The sequence below is a fragment of the Tiliqua scincoides genome, chromosome 5, assembly GCF_035046505.1.
Source record: "Tiliqua scincoides isolate rTilSci1 chromosome 5, rTilSci1.hap2, whole genome shotgun sequence".
In the NCBI taxonomy this organism is placed as follows: domain Eukaryota; kingdom Metazoa; phylum Chordata; class Lepidosauria; order Squamata; family Scincidae; genus Tiliqua; species Tiliqua scincoides.
Window position 1 is genome coordinate 91708945 of NC_089825.1, and position 24843 is coordinate 91733787.

The window sequence follows — 24843 nt, forward strand, 5'->3', positions numbered from 1 at the left end:
ATTTATGGATTGAGGAAGAAGGATGACATCTCAAGTAAGAACCAGCTACACTCTGATTCCTAACCAGAAATATCGACGTAGCTATCGCCATTCTAACAAGTTCAACATCCTGGAAACCTTTTCTTCATCTCTGTCAACACTTGGGAGTTTCAAAGCACTCCCTTTAGAGATATTTCAGATGGTTTTGGAATATCTGCCAGGTGATAATCTGAGAAGATATGGCATATCTGTTAAGACAGCCCTTACCCCCTGCCTCCACCAAATATTGTATGCCACATTCGCTAGCCATGAGACAAGCTACAGTATTGGGTTTATAGAATCAGGCTGCTCATTTAGAATTGACAGCACTAATCTCTTCTTGCATACTGAGATGTAGGTATGCTTGTAGTCATGTCCATCTGTGATACTTTTTGATTTGGTTTGGCTTGTCCTTTACAGTCCATGTGCTGCTGTTCATACTTGTGGAATTCATATGTGAATTCCCCTCAGGATTGGAAGGGAGGGTCATTTTTTCCCCTAATAATTCTTAATATATGCACAATCAGCAATGCACTTCTAGTGCTATTAACTATCTGCAGTGTGCAAAAAGGCTGGAAAGACTTTATAACATCTATATAGTACAAAAGAGCCAGGATTGTATAAGGAACCACACATTCCTCAAAAAGAAAATTACTCAGATGCCTACTAATAGATGGATGGATATATACAAAATCAGATTTTAAAATATTAAAAAGAACAGAACAAATGCTAATGGCAAATGAATGGTGGGAGAATAGTGGGATAAGTGATACTGTGAGAAAATTATTTAAATAACCAGAGATACTGATGAAGGGTTTATTTGTATTTAAGAAGGTATCAACATTCATGCTAAGAAGCAGAATAGTAAGATAGTGTTTGGGATAGGTCATATGGTAAAATATGAACTACAGAAGACATTCCTAGTATTGCGAGATACAAATCACTTGGAAAGCAGTTACCCTGGTTACATCCATAGAGCCCAGTTTGGCAATTTATTTTAAAAGAGCCAATATTTTAAATTTAGCAAGAACTGGAGGGCCAGCAACATTGGCTTTGCTCCACAGAGTATTCTTGTGTTACAAGCAAGGGGTTGTGTAGTCTCTGCTCTGCTGTGTGAACAGCAACATAGGGTGCTAACAGACATAACAATATTATTTTTAATACAGGTGGGACCCCGTATATGTAAGTTCCAGTATCCATGGATTCAATTATCTGCAGATCAAGGGGTGCCACCCCTGTGGCCATTTACTTGACCATATTGACGTTAACAGGAAACAGGAAGTTAACTGATCTAGTTCTTTCAATCTAGTCCTTTCCAGCATTCAGGCTGCTGGCAGCCTGCCTTCATATCACTTGAATGCTTGAATGCTTATAGCATCCTGTATAAGGAAGAACATTTTTGCCCCAGTAAGGATCTAAACTACATTAATGGGCATGCAGAGGCCACGGAGACAGGGTTCCGCCGTATTATTGGTTTCTGTATCCACAGGGGTGGTGGTGGTTCTGGAATGGATCCTCCGCAGATAAGGGGCCCCACCTGTAATATTAAGAAAGCATTTATATAGCTATTTCTGAGTGTGCAAAGTGTTGCACATGTATGATCTTAATATAATGTTGCATAGGAACTCATTAGCAGCAAATGACAGAAGAGAAAATATGCAATTCTTGATCACATTTTCAAGATATGGGAAAGTCCAATTATCTTGTGGTCCACCCTTTCAGCCACTGGCATACCTGGCAAGGGGGTCGAGGGAGCAAATGCTCCAGGGTGACACCATGACCGCCTCCCTTGCCATCTTTTTTTTTTTTTTAAACAGGCCTTTCAAGGCCTTTACAAGTCTTTCTGAGGTTTGGGGAGGCTGCCTTCCCCCCCTGAACCTCTGCAGAAGTGGTACTGCTGAAAGGGTGGTGCTGAGAGAGCCCAATTATCATGTGAGCCAGATGAGCTTCCACAGGCCATATCAAGCCCATGGGCCTTATGTTTGACACCCCTGATATAATGACTGATGATCATCAATGTTTGGGTAAGGTAACCAGGCTTGTTTTTTCTTTTCTTTTTCCCCTTTTATTCAGTGAAGGATATCAGCATGCTAAGCATGGTATCAAAGACTTTCAGCAGCCACCTTTTTAATTACATCTCAAGTCCAATAGGAAACAGAAGGCTTTTGCTGCAGGACTTTCACCACCCTGAGCTACCTGGAAATAGAAAAGGATTCTCCATAGTAGAGCACTACAGATCTATAGGTGACTTTAAGATAATAATTTTTAAAAAGCTTAATTTGTTTTTCAGGTATGCAAAAATTCAAAAGAGCTCAATCAAATAAATGAAGTCAAGATACAAAATCTCAGTTAATCAGAAAGCAAGAACACAGCTACAAATTGTATTCTGTTAAATTAGAAGAAAAAGATAATATAATGGTGCAAGATGGGAGGAGCATTTTCCTATGGCAACTAAGAATACTGTACACACAAAATCTAGATTCTGGTACAGATTAGAATAAACAAGTTTATTCAGAGATGGGCATAAATGCAAATCTTGAATTTTTTTGTTGTTTTTTTTGTTGTTTTTTGTTGGAAATGAGTAGCTTCTGTTAAACCATTGCTAGATAGATGGAGGTCTCTTGTTTTTTTCCATTGTGTAGCAATTCCATTGTGTTACTGCCACCAGCGAAAAATAAATCAGTTCCATGTGCATTATTGGGAGTGGCTGAATTCACTTAATCCCAGTGTAATTCAGCCAGAGGAACTTTCAGTCTGTAGGAATTTTACAGTTGGTTGTAAAATAGTCTTAAACACTAGCAGAAAACATCTGGGCCCTTGCCCACCAATTGTGATAAAATGACATATTAATTCACATTTTATTAGGTGACTTATATGATGTGTTCAAATTAGCTGATGGGGCAGCTAAGCTACATTAAAATGTCTACAAAAATACCAGGAGGTGCTTTTATTTCATCAGCAAAGTTGCAGTGATGGGGGGGGATGATTAATTGTAATCTCACCTACTTTTCCATTGAAACTCTTCCCCAGCTGTTTTTCTCCATTGTGATTTCAGATACGTATTTACATTTACAAAGATGAACCTGACTGGAGAAGTAGTTGTTCGAAAGAGGGGCACTCAGATGGAACATCTGAGTCAGGACATTCAGGACAGGGAATGTCAGGACAGGGAATGAATTAAGCATCCATTCACCTGCTCCCTTACTCTTTCACTCCGAATCCCTCCATCAAAGCCTTGCCATACCTCAATCAGCCATCAGGATTTTCTTATTATTAACTTTATTTATATACTGCTTTTCAACAAAAAGTATGTTTTGCTGCACATATGTCTGTTTGCAAATAAGAACAAAAATCTGAGAAATGTGTGTTCTTGCAAACACTGAAGTGCCTCTGGTAAAACAGTATTCTCTCCCATGCAGTTCTCTACCCTATGATCATGCCACCCCTCTGCAGTTCTGATCTTGATTGTGGGGCCTCCATAGTTGCTATTTTAAGAGAAAGAACTCACACACATGCAATGGCAAACTATACAGGTCATGTCTTGTTATCCAAGGGGTTCTGTTCTGGAACCCTCACTGGATTAAAAAAAAAATCAGTGGATACCAAATCAGTGGAAAAATAGCTTAACAAACCCAATTTCAAGTTTCTTGCTCCTCTATTGTAGCCCCAGAATGCATTGGTGTAGACACTATACCACATTCAGCCACTATGGGGTGAATAATGGAATCTAATGGATTGAAATTGTAATTATTTAAGAGTGTAAAGGTAGGAAATTTGATTTTTGTGCTTTTTTCCTTGTTACAAGGCATTTAAAGGTGGACCTCAGTATCAGTGGTGAGTCAAATGAGTGGATGCCAAATGTGGATACCGAGGTCCCACCTGTACATTCAAATGTATAGTTTGGCCATGGGGCGTTCAGTGCCAGGACTAACTATACTGTACACATTTACTCAGAAGTAAGTCCCTTTTTCAGTGGAGCTTACTTCCAAGTAAGTATGTTTAGCATTGCAGCCTAAGGCATGTTGTATTGGATTTATCTTTCTCGTGGTTTTGTTAGTGTTCTGCTGTTTATGTCACTGGACTTTGCTGTAGTTAATTAGTTGGATTTGTTATTAATGTTCTTAGCTGTCTTGAATTGCACAAAAAGTAGGATATAAATATTTAAAACATAATTTTGAAAAACTTGGAAGTGTCATCAGTGGCTCTCCATTTCAGCTGCTAAGCAAGAAAGAAGCTTCCTGCATTTTTACCCTTCAAAGCCTGACTTGTCCTGTCTTTGCTCCTCTCCCAAATGTCTTTCCAGTGCCATTGCTGATAATTCACTACCATTTATCCTGGCATAATTAACCCAGATCTTGTGGAGGGGGGGGGGAGTCTATTTAAATTATAAACTTTCCAATGGATGAGAAATATTTGTTTCTTCTATGTATGCTAAGTTAAAACAATTTGGAATAATATTTCTCCTGTCATGGCTTGGAAAAATGTCAAAAACTCTTCTTTCCATGATAGACAAGAATAACTGAGTTTTCCCCAGTGTATTCTTGAATTCTATTGGCTTCTTCTTAAGATGAATATTTTTAGCAACCATCATTTCAAGATTGACACAATCTTTCTTCCAAGGCTGCAGGTATTATTTGCACAACCTTTTAAAAGCAACAGCCATTTCCCAGATGCTTTGATGTACATGCCTAAACCCAAAGTGTCAAAATTGGCAGCAGTATCAGAGGACTTCGTCTTTATAGACTTATCCGTAAACCAATTAATCTGGAGCACTTTAAGCAGATTTTCTTCAACTGACTTGGCTTAAATCCAAACATTCACCTGAAATAAATGGGACTCCATCAACTTTGAACAAGTAATACCAATAATACCAATTGCTGCCCCCCCTTAGTCAAAGACATGCCAGCCCCTGCTCCTCTCGCTCTCCAATGTTCCACCTTAGCACTCTCCTCCCCTCCACATTTCCTCCTCCTCTCTGACCATCTCTCATTTTCCTATTCAAGAAGTGGAAGCAGAAGGAGGAGCAATAAGATATGCTCTACCCACCAATTTGCTCCTGAGGCAATTGCTTCAGTTGCCCTAATCAGATGGGCTGGCCCTTCCTATAGCATATCAGGTGCTGTGCAGAACCTGTGTCCTTGCTTCAAATCTATGCAAGAAGGCAAAAGTGGACGGCACCATTTTTCAGTGAGTTGTGGAACTGGGGTAGGAGAGAGTTTTGTGGCACTGGATAAGCAATTAAACTCAGCTAGAAAAGGTAGTTTTGGAAAGAGCCAGGGTGGTGTAGAGGTTTGGGAAGTGGACTTAGACCTGGAAGAGCCAGGTTCAAATCCCCCCTTAGCCATGAAGCTTCCTGGGTGACCTTGGGCCAGTCACTTTCTCTCAGCCTCACCTACCTCACAGGGTTGTTGTGAGGACAAAAGTAGGGGAGCAGCTGTGTACACCGTTCTTTGGAGGAAGGGCTGTGAAAAATAAAACTTGCTGAGGAAGCAGGATTTAAAGAGTTTTTGAGGAAAGTGTAATATATATTTTTGGGCTATCCTAACTAGCTGCCTCCAAGCAATGTGTAGTCTGATCTTAGCTCATTAAAATAAATTGGTTTCTGGATAGGTAACCGTACTCAAAATATTGTGTTTCTGACATCTCTGTATGCTTCATTCACTTTGCAGGCCTCTTGCTAAAGAGATGTACCTTACTGCTGCCCACAAAGGACAGACTGAGGTATATACACAGAGTACTTTCAGAAGTAAGCAAAGCATCTTTCTAAAACAGCAATAATATGAATTGTATTGTGCCGTCTCATGTACAATGGTAAAGTGAAAACTTTGTTTCCTTTTATCTTTATAGATTTCCTGTTTTAAACTTAATGGCTGCTCAGATCCTTTGCACTGTTCAGGGCTAGAGTGTTATGGAGTATTTTTACAGGTAAATAATACTTTTTAGGGAAAAAGGGGCATTGACACCATGATATAAAAGAAAACAAAGCTGCTCCTCTTATGAATCTGTCACTTCTACTTAATTTCAGGGTGAATCCACATAAACGAGGCTTGGTTTCCATCTGTAGTGTCCTCTTTTTGTCATTACAGATCCAAAAACTGAGGTGGATGCCTGAATGCTCCAACTCAGTTCACAGGGTGGAACTAGTAATTGGCAGGGAGGGCAGGTTGGGGGGAAGAGGGCAGATCGGGGGAGGACTGGGGGTGTGTCAGAGGCGGGAGGGCATGTATCCTGGCACAGGTACCTTGCATTGGATGCTGCCCCCCCCCGGAGCCTCTTGCCCCCTTTGTCTTCTTGATCTTGCACCAACTATGCAGCTGGCATAGGTTCAAGGAGTTCCATTGACAGTTGAGGGGTTTAAGGTGTGGTAAAGGAAAAGATTTCCTCTTACCTCTCCCAAGCCGCCCAATCCCCCCCCCCCCACACACACACATGCCTTAGCATGCAGCACAGCCTGTCTTGGAATGGTTGCATGCTATAGCGGGGGAGGGGGAGGAGGATAGGAATGGACTGTTAGTCATTTCCCCCAGTCGCTGTGTCACAGGAAAAGGGATCCTTAGAAGGCACTGTGGATTTCATGGGACACGTTTCTCAAGAATCAGTCCCTGAACTTGATAATATTTAGCACTTTTGGTGTACACTGTAATACTAATAAATAAGACCTGCCATTTGGTTATTGCTTGATACTTCACATGTGCCATCTTGATACAATAGCCCCATGAGGTATGTAACAATGCAATTCTAGGCGTGTATACTTAGAAGTAAGTCCTGTTGCGTTTAGTGGGGCTTACTCTTAGGAGAGGGTATGCAACCTAAGTATTATTACATTATTCAGCTGTGCCAGAGGAGGGAGCTGCTTGCTTTAGGCTACCTACTGAGTTCATACAGAGGCAAGATTTCAGCTGGGATTGTTCTGATGCACAACTTGGGTTGTTATGCTACACCACCTCTCAATGTAAGCTTTACATTGTAAAGCTTATTTAAGAAAGTGCCACCCCAAAAAGCCTTTGGGGTAGGTGGGCTGATAAAAATGCATGTTGTGCTCTTCTGTCTTTCCTGACCTTGCTCGCTGGGTTGAGATATGGGCCCTCTAATTTTGCTATTGATTCTTTTGCATGTGACTTTAGTTGTCTGATGGAGGACTGCATCTGAAAGCTTCTCTATGGCTTTATTTCATTGTCATATAAGGCTTCATCTCCTTCTGCTGGCGAAAATAGCTTTGCTCTCTTCTGGCACTTTGTTGCAGCCCTTGGTTGCTTGGTGTAGTTATTAGACTTTGTAGAAGTGTTTTGTTTTCCACATTCTATTATTTGCCCCTAGATGCTTGCATTATTCTGTTTCCCCACTTTCAGGATGGAAGGGGAATGGAAGTGGGGGACTGGAGCTCAGCATGGTCTCTTCCAAATAGTACAGATAAAAAATTTTAAAATGCACAGAAAATACTAAGTGTAGCTAAAAGACTTCAAACTTTGCAGAGTAAATTGATGATTTTCTTGTCTATATTGATTGTTTTTTTTCTGTATTGTTTTTAGACTTTAACAGCGGGTTGGGATGAATTAGAATGTCATCGGGTTTACATTTTCCTCTGTGAAGTAAGCAACTTACCTCGGAGACTGCAGACAGTGGTTAGCAGCAAACCTGGTAAATACCTCATGTTAGGAAGCTTGGTATAAGTTTTAACTTGTATGTTTTGCAAACCAGATTTTCTGAACCAAAAAAAAAAAAAAGTATGAAGACAAAGTAGAGAGCTTTGACACTGAATTTATAAGATTACCACCCAAATAACTTATTTTTACTACGGTTTGCAGCATTGTAGCACCAAACCACGTTGTACCTGGATTGATTCGCATATGATTTACCCTAGGAAGTGCCCGAAAACTGGAGCTGAGGATACGGATATTTTGCCGCAGTGTCCTGTTAAACCACTGGATCCATCGGAGTGATTCGTTATTTTGGCTGACACGTATTTTAAAGCCATGGCCAATGGTCAACCAAGCCCGGCTACTATATATCATTTTTGGGCCTGCCTCTCCCCTGGATGGTAAACTGCTTTAATTAATAAAGTACAGATAGTAGGAGATAGGGACCTGTGAATTCTGCATCCGAACATTCCAGATGTTGCAAGAGATCCTGTGACCAAAACATACTACAGAAAGTTCTAAGAAATTGTGCAGATTTCTAAAATTGTGTTTGGAGGAACTAGAGCTGTAAATTATAAAGAAACAAAAAAGAAGTTTTGTGGCATTTTAAAGGTTAGTATATCAATTGTGACATAAGCTTTTATGGATTGGAAGCTACCATCAGATGCAACTGTTAAATCTGATGAAGTGGCCTTAATCCACAAAAATTTATGCCACAATAAATACATTGATCTGTAAGGTACAATTAAAATCCTTTCCCCTTCCCCTGTTTTTTGTATTCATTGTAACAAATGAACACAGCTCTCTTCTGGAATTGTATGGTGCAGAATTTCTGTAGGTCAGTGGATGGAGCCAGTTTCTCTTTTCATGTTGCAGTAAACAGTGTTTTGTCCTCTCTTTGGAACAGAAGAAAGGCACAATGTGATTGATGGTCCTTGGTATCTTAGGAAGGGAAAAATATAGACTGTTCCCAGATTTGTCCTGCCTTAGCCAGTGAAGTTGTTTAACAGATATTTTCACACTGTCGAGAACCACGACACCCGCACTATCAATGCAGTGTGCGGCTCCCAGAAGTTACTGGTGATTACAGCATTACCAGTTACTTCTGGGCTAGGAGGGAGACCTGAAACACCACTTCAAACAGAAGTAAGGGGGCCAGGGCAAGCGGGCGAACTTTGCCCAGCGTGCAAAAACCACACACTGGAGCTCTTCCCACTGTGTGGAATCTCCAACTGCTGTTTGGAGCAGTGTGGTTCAGTCTTCCTGTTAGGCAGCAGGCATCCCTTGACGCCATGGCAAGTGCCTCATGACACCCCAAGGCATTTCAACATACAGTTTGGGTACGACTAGCTTAGTGACAAAATTTTGAAAAGTTTTACAAAAGTCACTCTTATTTCCCATCTTTATTTTCTTGCACATTTGCTACCATGGCCAGTTTCGTAGGAAGCTGCGTTATACTGAATCAGGCCATTGGTCCATCTAGTACAGTACTGTTGGCCATTCTGCAGGGTTTCAGATATGAATTTTTCTCTGCCCTATTTGGCTGTGCCAGATATTGAAACTGGGACCTGATGTATGCAAAGCAGATGCTCTGCCACTGAGCCATGTCCCATCCTCACAGTAGGCTGCACTGATAACAGGGAGAAGTGGTTCATAAGTTCACCTTTCCCAGCACATAAGCCTTGTCAGTTGAACATGAAAGCTAACATAATTGCTTCACTTCCATTTTAGGGAGTGGGCAGAGGGCAATTCTAACGTATTTCTATAACTATATAAAGTTACTCCCTGCTTCAGTGATGTTTGTGATTAATATAATTCAGGGCATGTGGTTTGGCAGAAAATGACTGAAGGTCCAACAGATGAGACAAGTTTAAAGGGGCTTGCAGAGGCTATTAAATTACTGTATGACCCACAAGCAAAAGAATGGACAGCAGATGATGTCATCAGTCTGGTGGATGAACTTGCAGGTAAGCATTGCCCTTATGCATTTTAACAATGCTCATTGTTAACTTGCATATTATCTTACGAATGGATGATATCATCTGCACAAGCTTGATGACAAATTCATATGATGAGGGGCTCGTGTGGAATTGTAGGTTGACTTCACCTGTGCTAAGCTTTCTATTCATATAGAAAGATTGTTTCATTCTGCGTCCAGAGCCCACATTTTATCATGCCCCCAGGTGGTTTTTTTCAGTGGCATAGTCAGTGATAGTCAAATATTATAAACCAATATTATAAACTTGGGATGTGAGCATGAGGAGCAACAATCACCTACTATCTTCCTATGTGCTTACACACAATTCAGAATGAACCCACCCCCACCAGAACTGCAGTCCCAGTCCAAATTTGGTCTCTCCCCGTGGGTTTTGTTTTAAAAAAAAATTAAAAACAGAAGATTTTCTCGAGTTTGACGTTTGAGCATAAAGAAAAAAACACTCTGATGTCTGTCATCAATGCACAGCCTAGTTTAACCTTTGCCTCAATTGAAACAAGCTGTCACATTCAAGCTCCACTATGTCACAGCCACCCTCTGAGTGTTGTGTTTTTAATTTCACAAATATTTGGTAGCTTCCATAGCTGTGTGTAATATAAACATTCAAATATTTCTTGGAAGTCTTTCCCAGATTTAACTATATAGCCAGCAATTTATAATAACTTTTGGTGTAGATCAGGGGTACTAACAGAAGGCCCGGGAGTTGTATCAAGCTCTTTAAGAGTCTGCAACATGGCCTGTAACAGTGAAACCATATTACACTTCAGATAAATTGAACCATATTCTTCATAGGAAGCTAATGTATCCATGGAGCAGAGAAACTGACTTGTTAGCATGCCCCAGCATTCATATAGCTCCTCACGATTACCTCTGCAGTGAACCCTGTTTTTTGTTTCCTTTTCTGTTTCCTTAAGGGAACCCTTAAGTATCTTAAATATTAAAAGAGCTCAGCTGAGATAGTTTGAACTCTTCTCCATGAAGGGTGGCTGCATGGTCCAGCTGTTTTGCTAATCTTCATCTAACAACAGAGAAATAAAAGGTTCTCGCCAGTGTACTTTCTGAATTGGCATGTGCCTGTCAATTGGGCACTCCCGCCCACCTAACCATGTCAGAGGTCAGGTAGGGAGATTCAGGTTGTTTTTGACCCCTCCAATTAGGGCAATTTGGGGTTACAAATTCTCCTTCCTGCTGGTACCTGTTTCTAAGGGAGAAGGAAGGGGGAAGGAATAGGGTTAAAATCCTGGTGCACACTGGTGCAGCTGGGATCTACTCCCTCCCTGCCAATAAATTCCCCAGTTCTTCCCCCTCCTCTCCTATAACATTCCTTCCATTGCCAACCCCCACTGCCAACTTATTGGTGCTAGTGGTAGAAGGTCCACCAGCCTGCGCACGCGGCCACCAGCCTCATGCATCTGCAGTTTTATCACATGCGCCATTGCAGTGGAACTTCCCCTAGCACACTGGCACTTCTGCTGGCACACATCCCAGTTTGGATTATTAGTTGGCAACCTTCAGTCTTGAAAGATTATGGTATTGCGCTCTGAATGGTGGTTCTGGAACAGCGTCTAGTGTGACTGAAAAGGCCGATTCGGGAGTGATAATCCCTTCCACAATGGGAGCAAGTGCAGTCTGTCCCTGGTCTGTCTCCCTGGCTATGGGCCTTCCTTCTTTGCCTCTTTGCCTCAGTCTGTTGACCAAGTGTCTCTTCAAACTGGAAGACACCCCAGTTTGGATTGGACTGTTAGATATGCAGGTACATGTTTGAAATTATTATTGGTCTTAGTTTATATATATTCTATAACAGTTTAAGAGCATATATAAGGTGGAAAATAGATGTCCATAGTCCCTTCGTATCTGCTGTGTGGGAAGTTTGCCCCTGAAAACACATCTGAATTGGACTCTTCTGGTTCTGATGACTAAAAGGGATACAATGGGTTATACCTTAGTACACTGGCAGCAGAGACACTGCATTGTATCCAACTATCTGGCATGTGCTTACCTGCTAAGGCTTACCTAGAGAAACCTACTTTTCGGAATTCCTGTTCAGCCTGAGCTTCTATTTGCAGATTAGTAAATAGCAGGTGCTTAAAAATAACAATTTCTAAGAGCATTTTAATTGTAATATATTGGGTGGCTTTGCTGATCCTGTATATTCTTTGTTGCCTAGAATTTATTATCTGCCTTTTTGTTATTTGTTTCATGAATAAATTTTATTGGTGTTGTGTAAGTGCCTCTAGAGCACTGGTTCCCAACCTGTGGTCCACGGACCACAGGTGGTCTGCGAGATCCTGAAAAGTGGTCAGCAAGGTCTCAGAAAAAAAGATTGCATTCAATCACTTCCAGTTTCTCACTGAGTGAAGCACTCCCCCACAGACCACCAGAGAAGGCACAGACCGCCCATATCTGGCACTATAGTGTCAACTGTGACTATGGATGGTCCATTCTCCACCCTCTTTGATGATCCATGGGGGAGCTCTGGCTTAGGAGACATTCCTCCATGGACCACCAGAGAGGACAGAGAACAGACCACTCACAGCCGCAGCCAGCAACAAAAGCAGCAACTGATAAATCTTCTCAATAAATAATGAATCTAATAAATCTTCTGTAATTATTGCAAATTTAATTGTATTTTTTGTGTGCAAAAGGTTAGGGGGTTGCATGTGGTCCACTATGATTCCAATTTTTGCCTCAGTGGTCCATGGGCTCCTAATGTTGGGAACCACTGCTCTAGAGAATTCTGTCTACAAAGGCAGCAAATAAAAGCATAGATGATTAACCAAAATGTAATTAAAAATTTTTTCCCGTATCTTGTTATAGTTGTTCCCCAAGAATGGCTTCTGGAAAACAGTGCCCGGCTCCTTATTTTGTGCGGCAACACTATTTGCTTCACTTTTATGGCTAGTAAAGCTGTGAATGGCCGAGCTATTGAGCTGGCAAGGCTGGTGGTTTTCCTGGCTTTGGTGAGTAGTAATGAAAAAGATGATGTTCCTGCAACTTCGGAGCCACTTCTTCCTAATATTAGGGCTTATCTTGGACCCCAGTTGTGCTACTGAATTTTCTGGCCCTGAAGCAACAGTAGCTTACTTGCAAAAATTAATAAAACTGCAGAAAACTTTTAAAAAAGGGTTTAATATGTCTGAGAATATTAGAGACTAATAAGGACCAAGATATGAATAATTATATTTGCCCTTGTGTTGTAACATTATTTTTCATGTGCAGGGGGAACTTGACCAGGATCAGGTTTGTAGTAATGGGGTAAGTATAGTGAGGGGGTCCTAAAGAAAATCAACTACTGTCTGTCCTAGAAAGTAAACTGTCATTGACATTAGTATCTTTTAGAAGAGCCAGATGAGTCCTCTAAAGAATTGAGGCACTTGGTCAGTGCCCAACCTCTCATACTACCTCTAGTAATGCCACTGCTGTGCCCCACTTTAGGTCTGGGTGCAACCCACTTGCATGCCCTCCAACTGTCCCTGCTTACCAGGGACATTTGCTAGTTTCTGATCCCTGATCAACCTGTTCCTATTTTGTCTTTATTTTTGCCTTTGGGGCATACCTTGTAAAAATTTTGTTAGTATGAGTTACCTGAGTTCTCATTCTACAGCGGGAGTGTAAGCATAAGTCCTGGGGGCTAGATGCGGCCCATGGAAGCTTTTTATTCAGCTCTTGGGCTCTCAGCTACTGAGCTATGCTGAGCTGTCTCTGCTGAAAGGGCGGCCCACATGATAATTGGACTCTTGCATATCTTGAAATATGGTCAAGATTTGCCTGTTTTCTGTCACTTGCAACTAATGGTCCTAAATGAGAAAAGAGTGTTTAGTTGTGGTCATGACCTAATGAGTTCACTTCCTGCCTAATGACATCATTTCCAGTCCTCAGCAGGCATTTTGAATGCTATTCGGCCCACTATATGAAATGAGTTTGACACCCTTGTTGTACAGGGTCTATACAAGTTAAATCACTGGGCAGGGAATTTTGCCTCTAGTCTAGCACATATGTACATAAATGAATGTGCATGGACACCAAAACACTATGGAGTGCCCAGCCAGTCATTTAACTAGCTGTTGAGTCTATTTTGAAATTTGTTAACTTATCAATCAGCCTCTTGTCTTTTAAATTAGTGGCAGGCAATTCTGTTGTAGAATAAACTCATAAAGCACACAGCAGGCAATGAAGAGCCTTCAACAAGTTGTAACAGGGGAAGGGCTGAAGCCTGCAAAGGGATCCTTGGATGAGAACTGGTGAGTTACAAAGATGTCCCTATTTTAATTTGAGCATGGTTGGAGAGGGTTGCACTTGTAGCCCCCAACCCACCAGCTCCCATCTAATGACTTCTAGACCAGTGTGTGCTGCAGGTGGAGAGGAGCTACATTGCAGAAAGGTGCTTACAGACCAAGATGATTCATGCAGACAATCCAGCCATGTGCTGTGGGAAAAGCAAAGCAACACAAACAGTTATTTTTTTAAAGGTTTGAAAAAATTACAGCCCAATCCTACAGGCCTCAGCACTGGGTGTTGCAAATGTGCCATGCTTCCACCCTGGAAGTAAATGGAGCTGGTGGGGAGGCCTATGCCACCCCATTGGCACCACAGCAGGAGCCCTGACTGCCAGATGACAGGAGGTAAGCGCAAAGTGGCATGGGGATGCTGGAGGGCGCTTTCTGGGCAGGAGGAGGGGAGGAGAGAGTGGAACAGGGGGAGGCACAGACTCAGGAAGGGGGTGGGACTGGCAGAGGCTTCCTCTGTTGAATCCTATCCCCCATGTCAGGCTCAGAAGCCCAACAAGAGCTTCTCGAGTCTGTGCCAGCAAAATAGCTGGTAGCCCCATTTAGATTTTTTTTAAATTAATCCTTTATTGCCATAAGCCCCACTGAGCAGGCTGGAGCATTACTTAGTAATGCAAGTAAGTAATTACTATGTACATAGTAAGGGGATGAATGTCCCTTCCTCCGAGGAGACCTCCAGCCTGCTCAGAAATAGCACAGGATGCAGTGGTACCCGTTTGGTGCCGTTGCTCCTGTGCTGGATAGGATTGGGCTAGTTGAATTGGTCACTGTCTTTGATATGCTTAATTGCTTTGAGAAAAATGGCCGAGGGGGGGAGCGGAAAGCAAAGATCTGTAACTGTTGTCTGAACCATCAGCGAAACCTTGTTTTACAGATATTCTCTGCTCTTGTTCCAGGTGTGTGAGAAGGATCTCTATTGCATGGACTGGGCTGTAAAAATGATGCAGAAAGTCTGCAAGGTTTTCAGTACTCCAAGCGAAAGGAACAACTTCTTGCAGAGTGTGGAGAATGCCTTCGCGCACATCATCATGGATTCCCTGCAGTCAGTCATCTCTGGTAAGAAATACAATAGTAGAAGAACCATCATAATCTCCTGGCCCCCTAATGCCTTAGTCTTGGTAGAAAGGAGGACTTGCAAGCAGTCATGTGTTTCAACACCAAACTATTGGTTACTTGCAGTTGCATGTTACCACGTCCCAAAGTTTATTTGCCTTTTACTGCAAACGGCTATAGGAACCTGCAGTTTGAAAAAGAGAACCGCCTTACCCTTTCAGGTGGCAATCCTATCCATATTTACCTGGGAGTAAGCTCCATTGTCTGTAATGGGACTTACTTCTGAGTAGATATTGATAGGATTGGGGCTCCCACTTGCATGGGATTGGTCTCCCACAGGGATTGGGCTCCCACTTTGGCTGTTTTTCTGCTCAAAATTGGCCCTCACCCCAAAAGCTACTTTTCTCCCAGGAAAGAAAAGGCTACTGGGGGGACAACAATTTTGTGTTGAAAAGGTGCCCTGAGAAGAAAGGATTAAGCAACCATGCCCCTTTGGCTTTTGATTGCTTTCCAAACCAAACCATGGGGGGGGGAGGGGAAGGGAGGGCTGCTCAACTGTGTATCTGGACTTATGAACATAAGAACATAAGAACAGCCCCACTGGATCAGGCCATAGGCCCATCTAGTCCAGCTTCCTGTATCTCACAGCGGCCCACCAAATGCCCCAGGGAGCACACCAGATAACAAGAGACCTCATCCTGGTGCCCTCCCCTACATCTGGCATTCTGACTTAACCCATTCCTAAAATCAGGAGGTTGCGCATACACATCATGGCTTGTACCCCATAATGGATTTTTCCTCCAGAAACTCGTCCAATCCCCTTTTAAAGGCGTCTAGGCTAGACGCCAGCACCACATCCTGTGGCAAGGAGTTCCACAGACCGACCACGCGCTGAGTAAAGAAATATTTTCTTTTGTCTGTCCTAACCCGCCCAACACTCAATTTTAGTGGATGTCCCCTGGTTCTGGTATTATGTGAGAGTGTAAAGAGCATCTCCCTATCCACTCTGTCCATCCCCTGCATAATTTTGTATGTCTCAATCATGTCCCCCCTCAAGCGTCTCTTTTCTAGGCTGAAGAGGCCCAAACACCGTAGCCTTTCCTCATAAGGAAGGTGCCCCAGCCCCGTAATCATCTTAGTCGCTCTCTTTTGCACCTTTTCCATTTCCACTATGTCTTTTTTGAGATGCGGCGACCAGAACTGGACACAATACTCCAGGTGTGGCCTTACCATCGATTTGTACAACGGCATTATAATACTAACCGTTTTGTTCTCAATACCCTTCCTAATGATCCCAAGCATAGAATTGGCCTTCTTCACTGCCGCCGCACATTGAGTCGACACATTCTTCGACCTGTCCACCACCACCCCAAGATCTCTCTCCTGATCTGCCACAGACAGCTCAGAACCCATCAGCCTATATCTAAAGTTTTGATTTTTTGCCCCAATGTGCATGACTTTACACTTACTGACATTGAAGCGCATCTGCCATTTTGCTGCCCATTCTGCCAGTCTGGAGAGATCCTTCTGGAGCTCCTCACAATCACTTCTGGTCTTTACCACACGGAAAAGTTTGGTGTCGTCTGGAAACTTTGCCACTTCACTGCTCAACCCTGTCTCCAGGTCATTTATGAAGAGGTTGAAAAGCACCAGTCCCAGGACAGATCCTTGGGGCACACCGCTTTTCACCTCTCTCCATTGTGAAAATTGCCCATTGACACCCACTCTCTGCTTCCTGGCCTCCAACCAGTTCTCAATCCACGAGAGGACCTGTCCTCTAATTCCCTGACTGTGGAGTTTTTTCAGTAGCCTTTGGTGAGGGACCGTGTCAAACGCCTTCTGAAAGTCCAGATATATAATGTCCACGGGTTCTCCCGCATCCACATGCCTGTTGACCTTTTCAAAGAATTCTATAAGGTTTGTGAGGCAAGACTTACCCTTACAGAAGCCATGTTGACTCTCCCTCAGCAAGGCCTGTTCGTCTATGTGTTTTGAGATCCTATCTTTGATGAGGCATTCCACCATCTTACCCGGTATGGATGTTAGGCTGACTGGCCTATAGTTTCCTGGGTCCCCCCTCTTTCCCTTTTTAAAAATAGGCGTGACATTTGCTATCCTCCAATCTTCTGGCACCGTGGCCGTTTTGAGGGACAAGTTGCATACCTTAGTCAAGAGATCTGCAACTTCATTCTTCAATTCCTTAATAACCCTTGGGTGGATGCCATCAGGGCCCGGTGACTTATTGATCTTTAATTTATCAATGAGGTCTGAAACATCTTCTCTTTTAACCTCTATCTGACTTAACTCCTTGGTTAGGAGGGGCTGTTCGGGCAGCGGTATCTGCCCGAGGTCTTCTGCCGTGAAGACAGATGCAAAGAACTCATTTAATTTCTCTGCCATCTCTAAGTCTCCTGCATCTCTAGGCATCTGTCCTTTTCAAAACTGATCCCTGCAAGGACTAGTAGCTGCTTCATTGGCTGTCTAGTGAAAACATACATTAAAACTTGATGGCTTTTTCTTTAAAGACACAAAAAGAGAAATGCCAAAAGGTGCAGGAAATAGTTTAAAGACGCAACACGGGTTCCAATGTGACAGAGAGCCTCCTTCAAGGGCACTGTTCTAGAATTCTTTTTTTGCTTGCTCAAAAAATGGCTTCTAATTTACTGCTATGCTTTCACTCTAGATTTAGTGATGTTCAGTTAAACTATTTCATTTATCCATTGGAATATCTCTTTTTGTGCCTTGGATTTGTAGTGCTATCCATTTCTGCTTGAATTTTTTTTTTTAAATAACAAATCTATCATTAAAAATACAGAATTTTGTTTCTTTCCACAAATTCTAATGAGAATGGGACATTGTTGTTACATTCCAAGGAATAATAACCTGTATTAAAAAAAAGAATAGCTTCAGTGAACCTCCAAAGTACTGTATTGTAGTTGGGACTTCTTATAAATTTGTAATTCTCTAAATGTCATGCTTCACACTACAGAACTGAGAAAGAAATGAAAACTTAATGGCTTGGATTCAAAGAACTCAGCAGAAGGGGAAAAAATGAATATGCTAGTGCTGTTTTGTGAAGTTTGTCAACTCTTGTGAAAACTCACATAAAACATCCCTCAGTACAGCATGCAGTGTCTCAGGATTCTGTTACAATATGAGAAACATGCTGAATAACGAAGATGCAGGGTATTCTATCATTAAAAAAAAAAGTCTTGAGAATGAATTTGTGCAAAGTCTTGCACACAAGTTTACACCGACAGAGCTTCTCTAGATTTGGGTCCATTTTTTTCCACCAGTGCTTTTCCAGTAAGTTGGAAACTGCTGTTCCATGTGCTTAAGAGGCTTTCCACTAGCAGAATGGCACCTTTGGACCCAACCGAGAGCCAAATCTTGTGCTCCGTGGCATGGCTGCATGCCGCCGAGGCACATTTGCGAGCCTCACTGCTGGGCTCCCGCCCGTGCTCGCCCAGCGCTAGCCAGTGCAGAGCGAGTGCGGGGCGGTCGCCCAGCCTTCGCAGCTCAGTGGTCTCCTGGTCCGCTGAGCCGCAGCACGGTAGATGGGGGCGGGGGCGGGGAGGCAGCGTTCCGGGGAGGGGGGAGGCCGGCGGGGGGGGCAAAGAGAGGGCAGGGGGAGGCGTGACGCAGAGGCGTGATGCGGGGAGGGGGTGGGCTGGAAGCATGCCTGGGGGAGGGAGGGAGGCGGGTCCGTGGAGCTCTGCTCTGCAGGATTCAAGGCACTCGTGGAGGACTTCGAGCCCTACACGAGTGCCTTTACCTTACCGCTGACCTTTTGGTCAGCAGAAAAGAAAAGTGAGTAGCCCCATTGCGGGGCTGCTTACCTTACCCAGGGAAAGGGGATGAAAATCCCTTTCTCCCAAGGCGCCTCCCGCGGTAGCCCAGGGCGCGCAGGATCCGGTGGCAGCCGTTCTCAGTGCCGCTGAGCCTGGGCGCCCACGCAGCTCAGGATTGAACTGTCAATGTCTGCTCACAAATCACTATGGGAGTATGCAGCAGTGTGGACTATTGATCTGATGTCATAGCACAATATTTGAACCAAGGAGCTCAACAGCTCCAGGGGTATTCTCCATACAAATGTTCTTTTATTGCCCTACTACTTGCACCCAAATCCAATAAGCCAGTGTTTCTCAAACTGTGGGCCAGGACCCACTAGGTGGGTCATGAGCCAATTTCAGGTAGGTCCTCATTCATTTCAATATTTTATTTTTAATGTGTTAGACTTTATGCTACCATGGTATATACAGGTTGTCCCTCGTTATTTACTGGGATTCTGTTCCAGAACCCCTAATGGATTAAAAAAATCAGTGGATAAGAAAACAGTGGAAAAATACATTTGAAGACCCAGGTTTCTTGCTCCTCCATTGCTCCTAATGGAGTACGGTCATGCCTTGACATCTGCAGGGGTTTGATTCTGGGACTCCCTGCTGATACCATAAAATGTGTTAAATAAAAGCAGTTTTAAAAAATTAAAAAGTGTGTCCCTTTACAACTGTGGTTTAAAAACAGCTTTTCTTACTGTTGTAGATAGGCAGTCAGCAATTAGAAATGCAAAGGACCACCGGCCTTTGCCTTGCTCAGCTGAAGAACGGAATGATCGCTTGCATGACTGTCTCTCTACAACAGTAAGAAAAGCAGTTTTTTTAAACTGTGATTTTTCAAGGGATGCACTTTTCCCCTTCTCTGGGGATCAGCACATTCCTTCTCATTTGCAGTGTCCATTCGTGTTGAGTCAAATCCGTGTATAAAAAATCAGTGTATAACAAGGTTGGACCTGTAACTGCATTTGGGGAAATGTTACAGACCTGTACTTTTAACAAGCTACTGTGTACATGCTTTTAACAATGATAGTCAATGGGACTTACTCCTGGGTAAGTGTAGGTAGGATTGCAGCCTAAGTTTGTTGAAATTTTTCCTGCCTTATGATGTCACTTCTGGTCATGACATCGCTTCCAATGGGTCCTGACAGATTTTCATTCTAAAAAGTTGGTCCCATTGTGAAATGTGTGAGAACCACTGCAATAAGCTGTATAAATTGCACAGTTCAAACACAGTAGGGGTGCAATCCTAACCAACTTTCCAGCACCGAGGTAAGGGTAATGTAGCTCCAAGGGAACAAATATTCCCTTACCTCGAGGAGGCCTCCGTGACTTCCCCCCAAAGTGCAGGATGTAGCACATACCTCATTGGCACACCTATGCCAGAGCTGGGAAGTTGGTTAGGATTTGAGCCTAGGTATTACCCAGCCAAACAAGCAGCCCAGTCCCATGCAAGATTATTCAGAAGTAAAGTTCACTGGGGCTTAATCCCATCTAAGTGTGCATGGGATTGCCACCCTAAATTCTTTTCAGTCCCACTGTTTGCATAGGAGAGACTGCTAAACTCTCCTATGGACATCAGCGAGACTTAAAAGTTCCATTAAGGGCTCAGTCATGCTCTATCTTCATATTGTAAGTTAGTTAGTTCTCCTTATAAACAGAAAAGTATGAAATTAACAGCAGTTAAAACAGTTAAAAATGCATTAATTAAAAACAGTTTTCCCATACGAACCTGATGTTGATGACTGAGAAAGCAATTATGAAAACAAAGATGCTGGTAAGGAAACTGAGAAAGCAGTAAGTGGCAGCTCTATGAACGCATGTTCTTTATTTTTTATTTTCTGGATTTAGAGGAGACTCCCTCCACATAGGAAGCTCCCAGCATCTAACAGCATCTAACAGGGGTGTCATTAGCAGCTAATTAGCACCTGACTGACCACATTATTTTAAAAATTGCCAGCAAAAATTAGGTTTCTGGTACTGATTTGCAAATTGTGCTATTTTGAAAATGGGCAAATTAAGATCATGTTAATCAAGACCTGCCTGTATTAATTCATGTACATATGGATAAGTTGCTTACCAGTAATAATGTTTTTTGACTTGTACAGACACATGTATTGGAGTTCTGCACATGCACAGAGCTGACTATGGAAGCTTTCAGGTCTTTGTCAAGCATTCTGCCCCTGCTGTTTAATAGGGAAAACCAGTGCTTTTTTTGTGGGGAAAAAAGGTGCAGGAACTCACAACTTGGTCATCTTTTATTTATTTATTTATTTATTTATTTATTTTAAACCATTTTTTATTGGAGAAATAAAATCTTTTTTATGTGCTTCCCCCCTAAAGATGAACTTACTTCTGAGTAGACATGCATAGGATTGGGCTGTCAATCTCCACATCCCCTTCCCCCTAGCTGTTTTTTCTACACAAGGGGAAAAATACTGTACAGGTGCACTTGTAGCGTGTAGTATGTAGTGTGGCACTACTTCGAGGACAGGAAGCAGTGAATGGATTCTGAAAAATGGCTTACATGAGTTCCATGTAGTAAAATTACTCTAAGCAACTGTGGGAGTAAGAACAAAAAAGGAATTCTTACACGAGAGGGGTCCTTAGGTGCACATAGAAACAGCTACGTTTGCAAACAAGCCATTAAATATGGTTTAATTCAGGTATCAGAATACTCTGTGTCTTTGGGAAGGCGCTTGGCATGCAATTGTATGTTCTCTGCTGCCCTGAGCAGCCGCTTTGGATTGCTGGAGAGGAGCTGCAAACGCTGGCTGGTGGAGGGCATGCTTGTGGGGGAAGGACGAGGAAGATCTCTGGCAAGGCTGGACAGCACGTTGTACACACATAGAATCCCTTTTCACCCGCCCTTAGCATGTGAAAACGGGTGCAGATATATATCTTTGTCAGGATTAAGAGCCCAATCCTAGGTATGTCTACTCTGAAGTAAGTCTCGTTCTAGTCAATGGAGCTTACTCCCAGGAAAGTGCCTAGGATTGCAGCCTAAGAGCCCAATCCTATGCATGTCTACTCAGAAGTCCACTTTAGTGAATGGGGCTTACTGTGGATAGGATGGCAGCCTTAGAGTCCAATCCTGTGCCTGTCTACTCTGCCTCTGTTTTGCTCCCCCCTCCTGCAATGCTTCCGAAGGGGAGGGGCCCCTGCAAAAAGGTGCCGGAACTCCGTCCCCCCGCGTTCCATTAGAAGAAAAGCCCTGGGGAAAACCCTGTGCACAACTTGTGTCCTGGGGTGGGAAGAATGCCCAGTCTCCAAATTCCTTTGCAGACTGTCCCCTAAGTTCAAATTTTAGTATTCAGAGGGAGATCCAAGAGTTGAAGCCAGACCTGCAAGGAAACAGTCAAGTGGGTTATAAGAACATAAGAACATAAGAATAGCCCCACTGGATCAGGCCATAGGCCCATCTAGTCCAGCTTCCTGTATCTCACAGCAGCCCACCAAATGCCCCAGGGAGCACACCAGATAACAAGAGACCTCATCCTGGTGCCCTCCCCTACATCTGGCATTCTGACTTAACCCATTTCTAAAATCAGGAGGTTGCGCATACACATCATGGCTTGTACCCCATAATGGATTTTTCCTCCAGAAACTCGTCCAATCCCCTTTTAAAGGCGTCTAGGCTAGACGCCAGCACCACATCCTGTGGCAAGGAGTTCCACAGACCGACCACACGCTGAGTAAAGAAATATTTTCTTTTGTCTGTCCTAACCCGCCCAACACTCAATTTTAGTGGATGTCCCCTGGTTCTGGTATTATGTGAGAGTGTAAAGAGCATCTCCCTATCCACTCTGTCCATCCCCTGCATAATTTTGTGTCTCAATCATGTCCCCCCTCAAGCGTCTCTTTTCTAGGCTGAAGAGGCCCAAACGCCGTAGCCTTTCCTCATAAGGAAAGTGCCCCAGCCCCGTAATCATCTTCGTCGCTCGTTATATGTCTGCACAGAGGACAGAAAGAACTATAGTGACAGATAAGCAACTTTGCTTTCTCTGTGATGTCAAAATGCCTTTCTTGTTGGCATCTCCTCAATCTTGATGTCTTTCTGAAGAGAAATTAGCAGATTAGCAGGAGGTGGCATCATCACTGCAGTGGGCTGATTCTCAGAGCACCAACTTGAGGCAAAGCTTCCAGTTCACCTTCTTACGCTGAGCATAGGTGTCCACAACAAGGCATTCTCCCAAACAGGGGAGACAAATGCTGTGCCTGTTGGTGAAGGGATGTTTCACCCCACAGCAGTGACACTTTTCAAAGGTGACCTTCCTCACCATATGACAAGGTAACCTAGCCTACTAACTACTAATTTCATATATACGGTAAAAGGTGCATTAACTGGCACTTGGTTAAGTGGCAAACTTGGTTAATTGGAGTCTTCACCTGCTACAACAGGCAGGCAGAGATCCAGCTAACCGAGTTTGTTGGTTAACAAATTGCTCATTGATGAAGATACTCCCCAGGCCCCTTATTTAGTTACCTGAAAGGGCTCCCTCCACCATGCCTCTGTACCCTCCTTCCTTCCTGTACCCTCCTTCCTTCCTTCACAAGGGCCTCTAGGAACTTGTGACTTTTACTTCTTGCCACATGAGGGCCTCATAAGGAAGAAAGTAGAGCATTTCTTTTCCTAGAGGCCCCTGATGAAGGAAGCAGAGAGATGAGGTGGAGGAAGTTCCACTACGGGCACAATCCTAACCCCTCATGTCAGTACTTCCCAGCACTGGCATAGCAGTGCCAATGGGACATGTGCTGCATCCTGCAGTTGGATGTCACTCATGGAGGTCTTCTCAAAGTAAGGGAATGATTGTTCCCTTACCTCAGAGCTGCATTGCCTTTATGTCAGTGCTGGAAAGCACTGACATAAGGGGTTAGGATTGTACCCTACATCAGATAAGGAGGGTGCAGAGGTAGCCCTTGATATGGTGAAAGCTTTGTGAACCAGCACATTCACTTTGTGAACTGGCATCTCCTGTTCCCACGTGTGCTGGATAACATGGCTTTTACTGTCTACTTTCTATGAAACCTACCAACTACTAACATAAAGATAAATAAGAAAGACTACTGCAGTAGAAGCCTTAAAACGTTCTGGGACACAGCCCCCCCCCCCCCCATGGACCTTCAGTGACAGCCAAAAAAGAACTGAAAGTTTGGGTGTTTTTTCTATTCTTGAGACACATGGTGTCCACAGGGTCTTAACCCCCCCCCCCCCAAAAAAAGAGCATGGGCAGAACATGAATAAGAATATTCCACAACAAGAATAAGACACAACAAGAAACAATGAGTTTAAATTAAGAATATAGTTGGAGTTTGAATGTCCAGCCACATGGAATTTTGCCAGCCCAGCCATGTAGTATTTAGCAGTAGAATAAGTACAGTTGGATGGTATACAGAAGATGTTTGAATGTTTTATTCAAAGTATTTCATTTTTCACAATGTTTAAAAAATACTGTATAACCAATACAATCAAACCATAAGGGAAAAGCCAACTCTTTAACCTAAGGTACTTAATTGGTCTCATCCGTATGTGAGAGATTTTAAGCTGATCACTATTAATGTATCAGAATTCCTTTATACTTGTCAGATGGAGTTGCATAATTGAGCATAAACCATTGCCTTGTACAATTTTGTAAAATCTGTTTTCATACAAGTTGTGGGTTTTTTTACACCCTAATTTATTTTGCTTAGGGGAACATGATGAGGAAGACAGCAGCTTTCTGAACCTGTTTCATCTAGTGAATGCACAAGCAAATTTTCACAAGGAAATTCTTTATCTGACTATGAGCAACAGTATATAAAATTCTCTGGACTTCAAGATTTTAAAGACCACTATGAGAGGGTAAAATTAGCAACCTTTTCCCAGTTAATAAGCAACCTTTATACTTCACATGTGGCTGCTAATAGTCTCACCTGCCTTCCAAATTCATATTTCAGTGCACATGGCCAACTGCCTTATACTCAGATTTTTTGTTTGCAGCTACACATTGTGAAGATAAACTTTGCAGTGGGTTGCTGAG

At 43.0% G+C, this 24843-nt stretch overlaps 1 protein-coding gene across 1 annotated transcript; it reads left to right on the forward strand.

Annotated features, from left to right (window-relative positions):
- Positions 1-22: 22 nt before the first annotated feature.
- On the forward strand, positions 23-24624 carry FBXO47 (F-box protein 47). Its single transcript, XM_066631123.1, has 10 exons — positions 23-200; positions 2092-2262; positions 5688-5764; positions 5866-5943; positions 7548-7656; positions 7880-8056; positions 9476-9622; positions 12469-12611; positions 14834-14993; positions 24515-24624. Exons 1-10 carry the CDS (start codon positions 23-25, stop codon positions 24622-24624), a joined length of 1350 nt encoding a protein of 449 aa, XP_066487220.1.
- The last annotated feature ends 219 nt before the right edge of the window (positions 24625-24843 follow it).

Coding starts and splice junctions, on each gene's coding strand:
- FBXO47 (XM_066631123.1), top strand. CDS start 23: ATGACATCTCAAGTAAGAACCAGCTACACTCTGATTCCTAACCAGAAA. Junction 5,765..5,865: donor TACACAGAGTACTTTCAGAA/GTAAGCAAAGCA, acceptor TTATCTTTATAG/ATTTCCTGTTTTAAACTTAA. Junction 14,994..24,514: donor CCTGCAGTCAGTCATCTCTG/GTAAGAAATACA, acceptor TATTTTGCTTAG/GGGAACATGATGAGGAAGAC.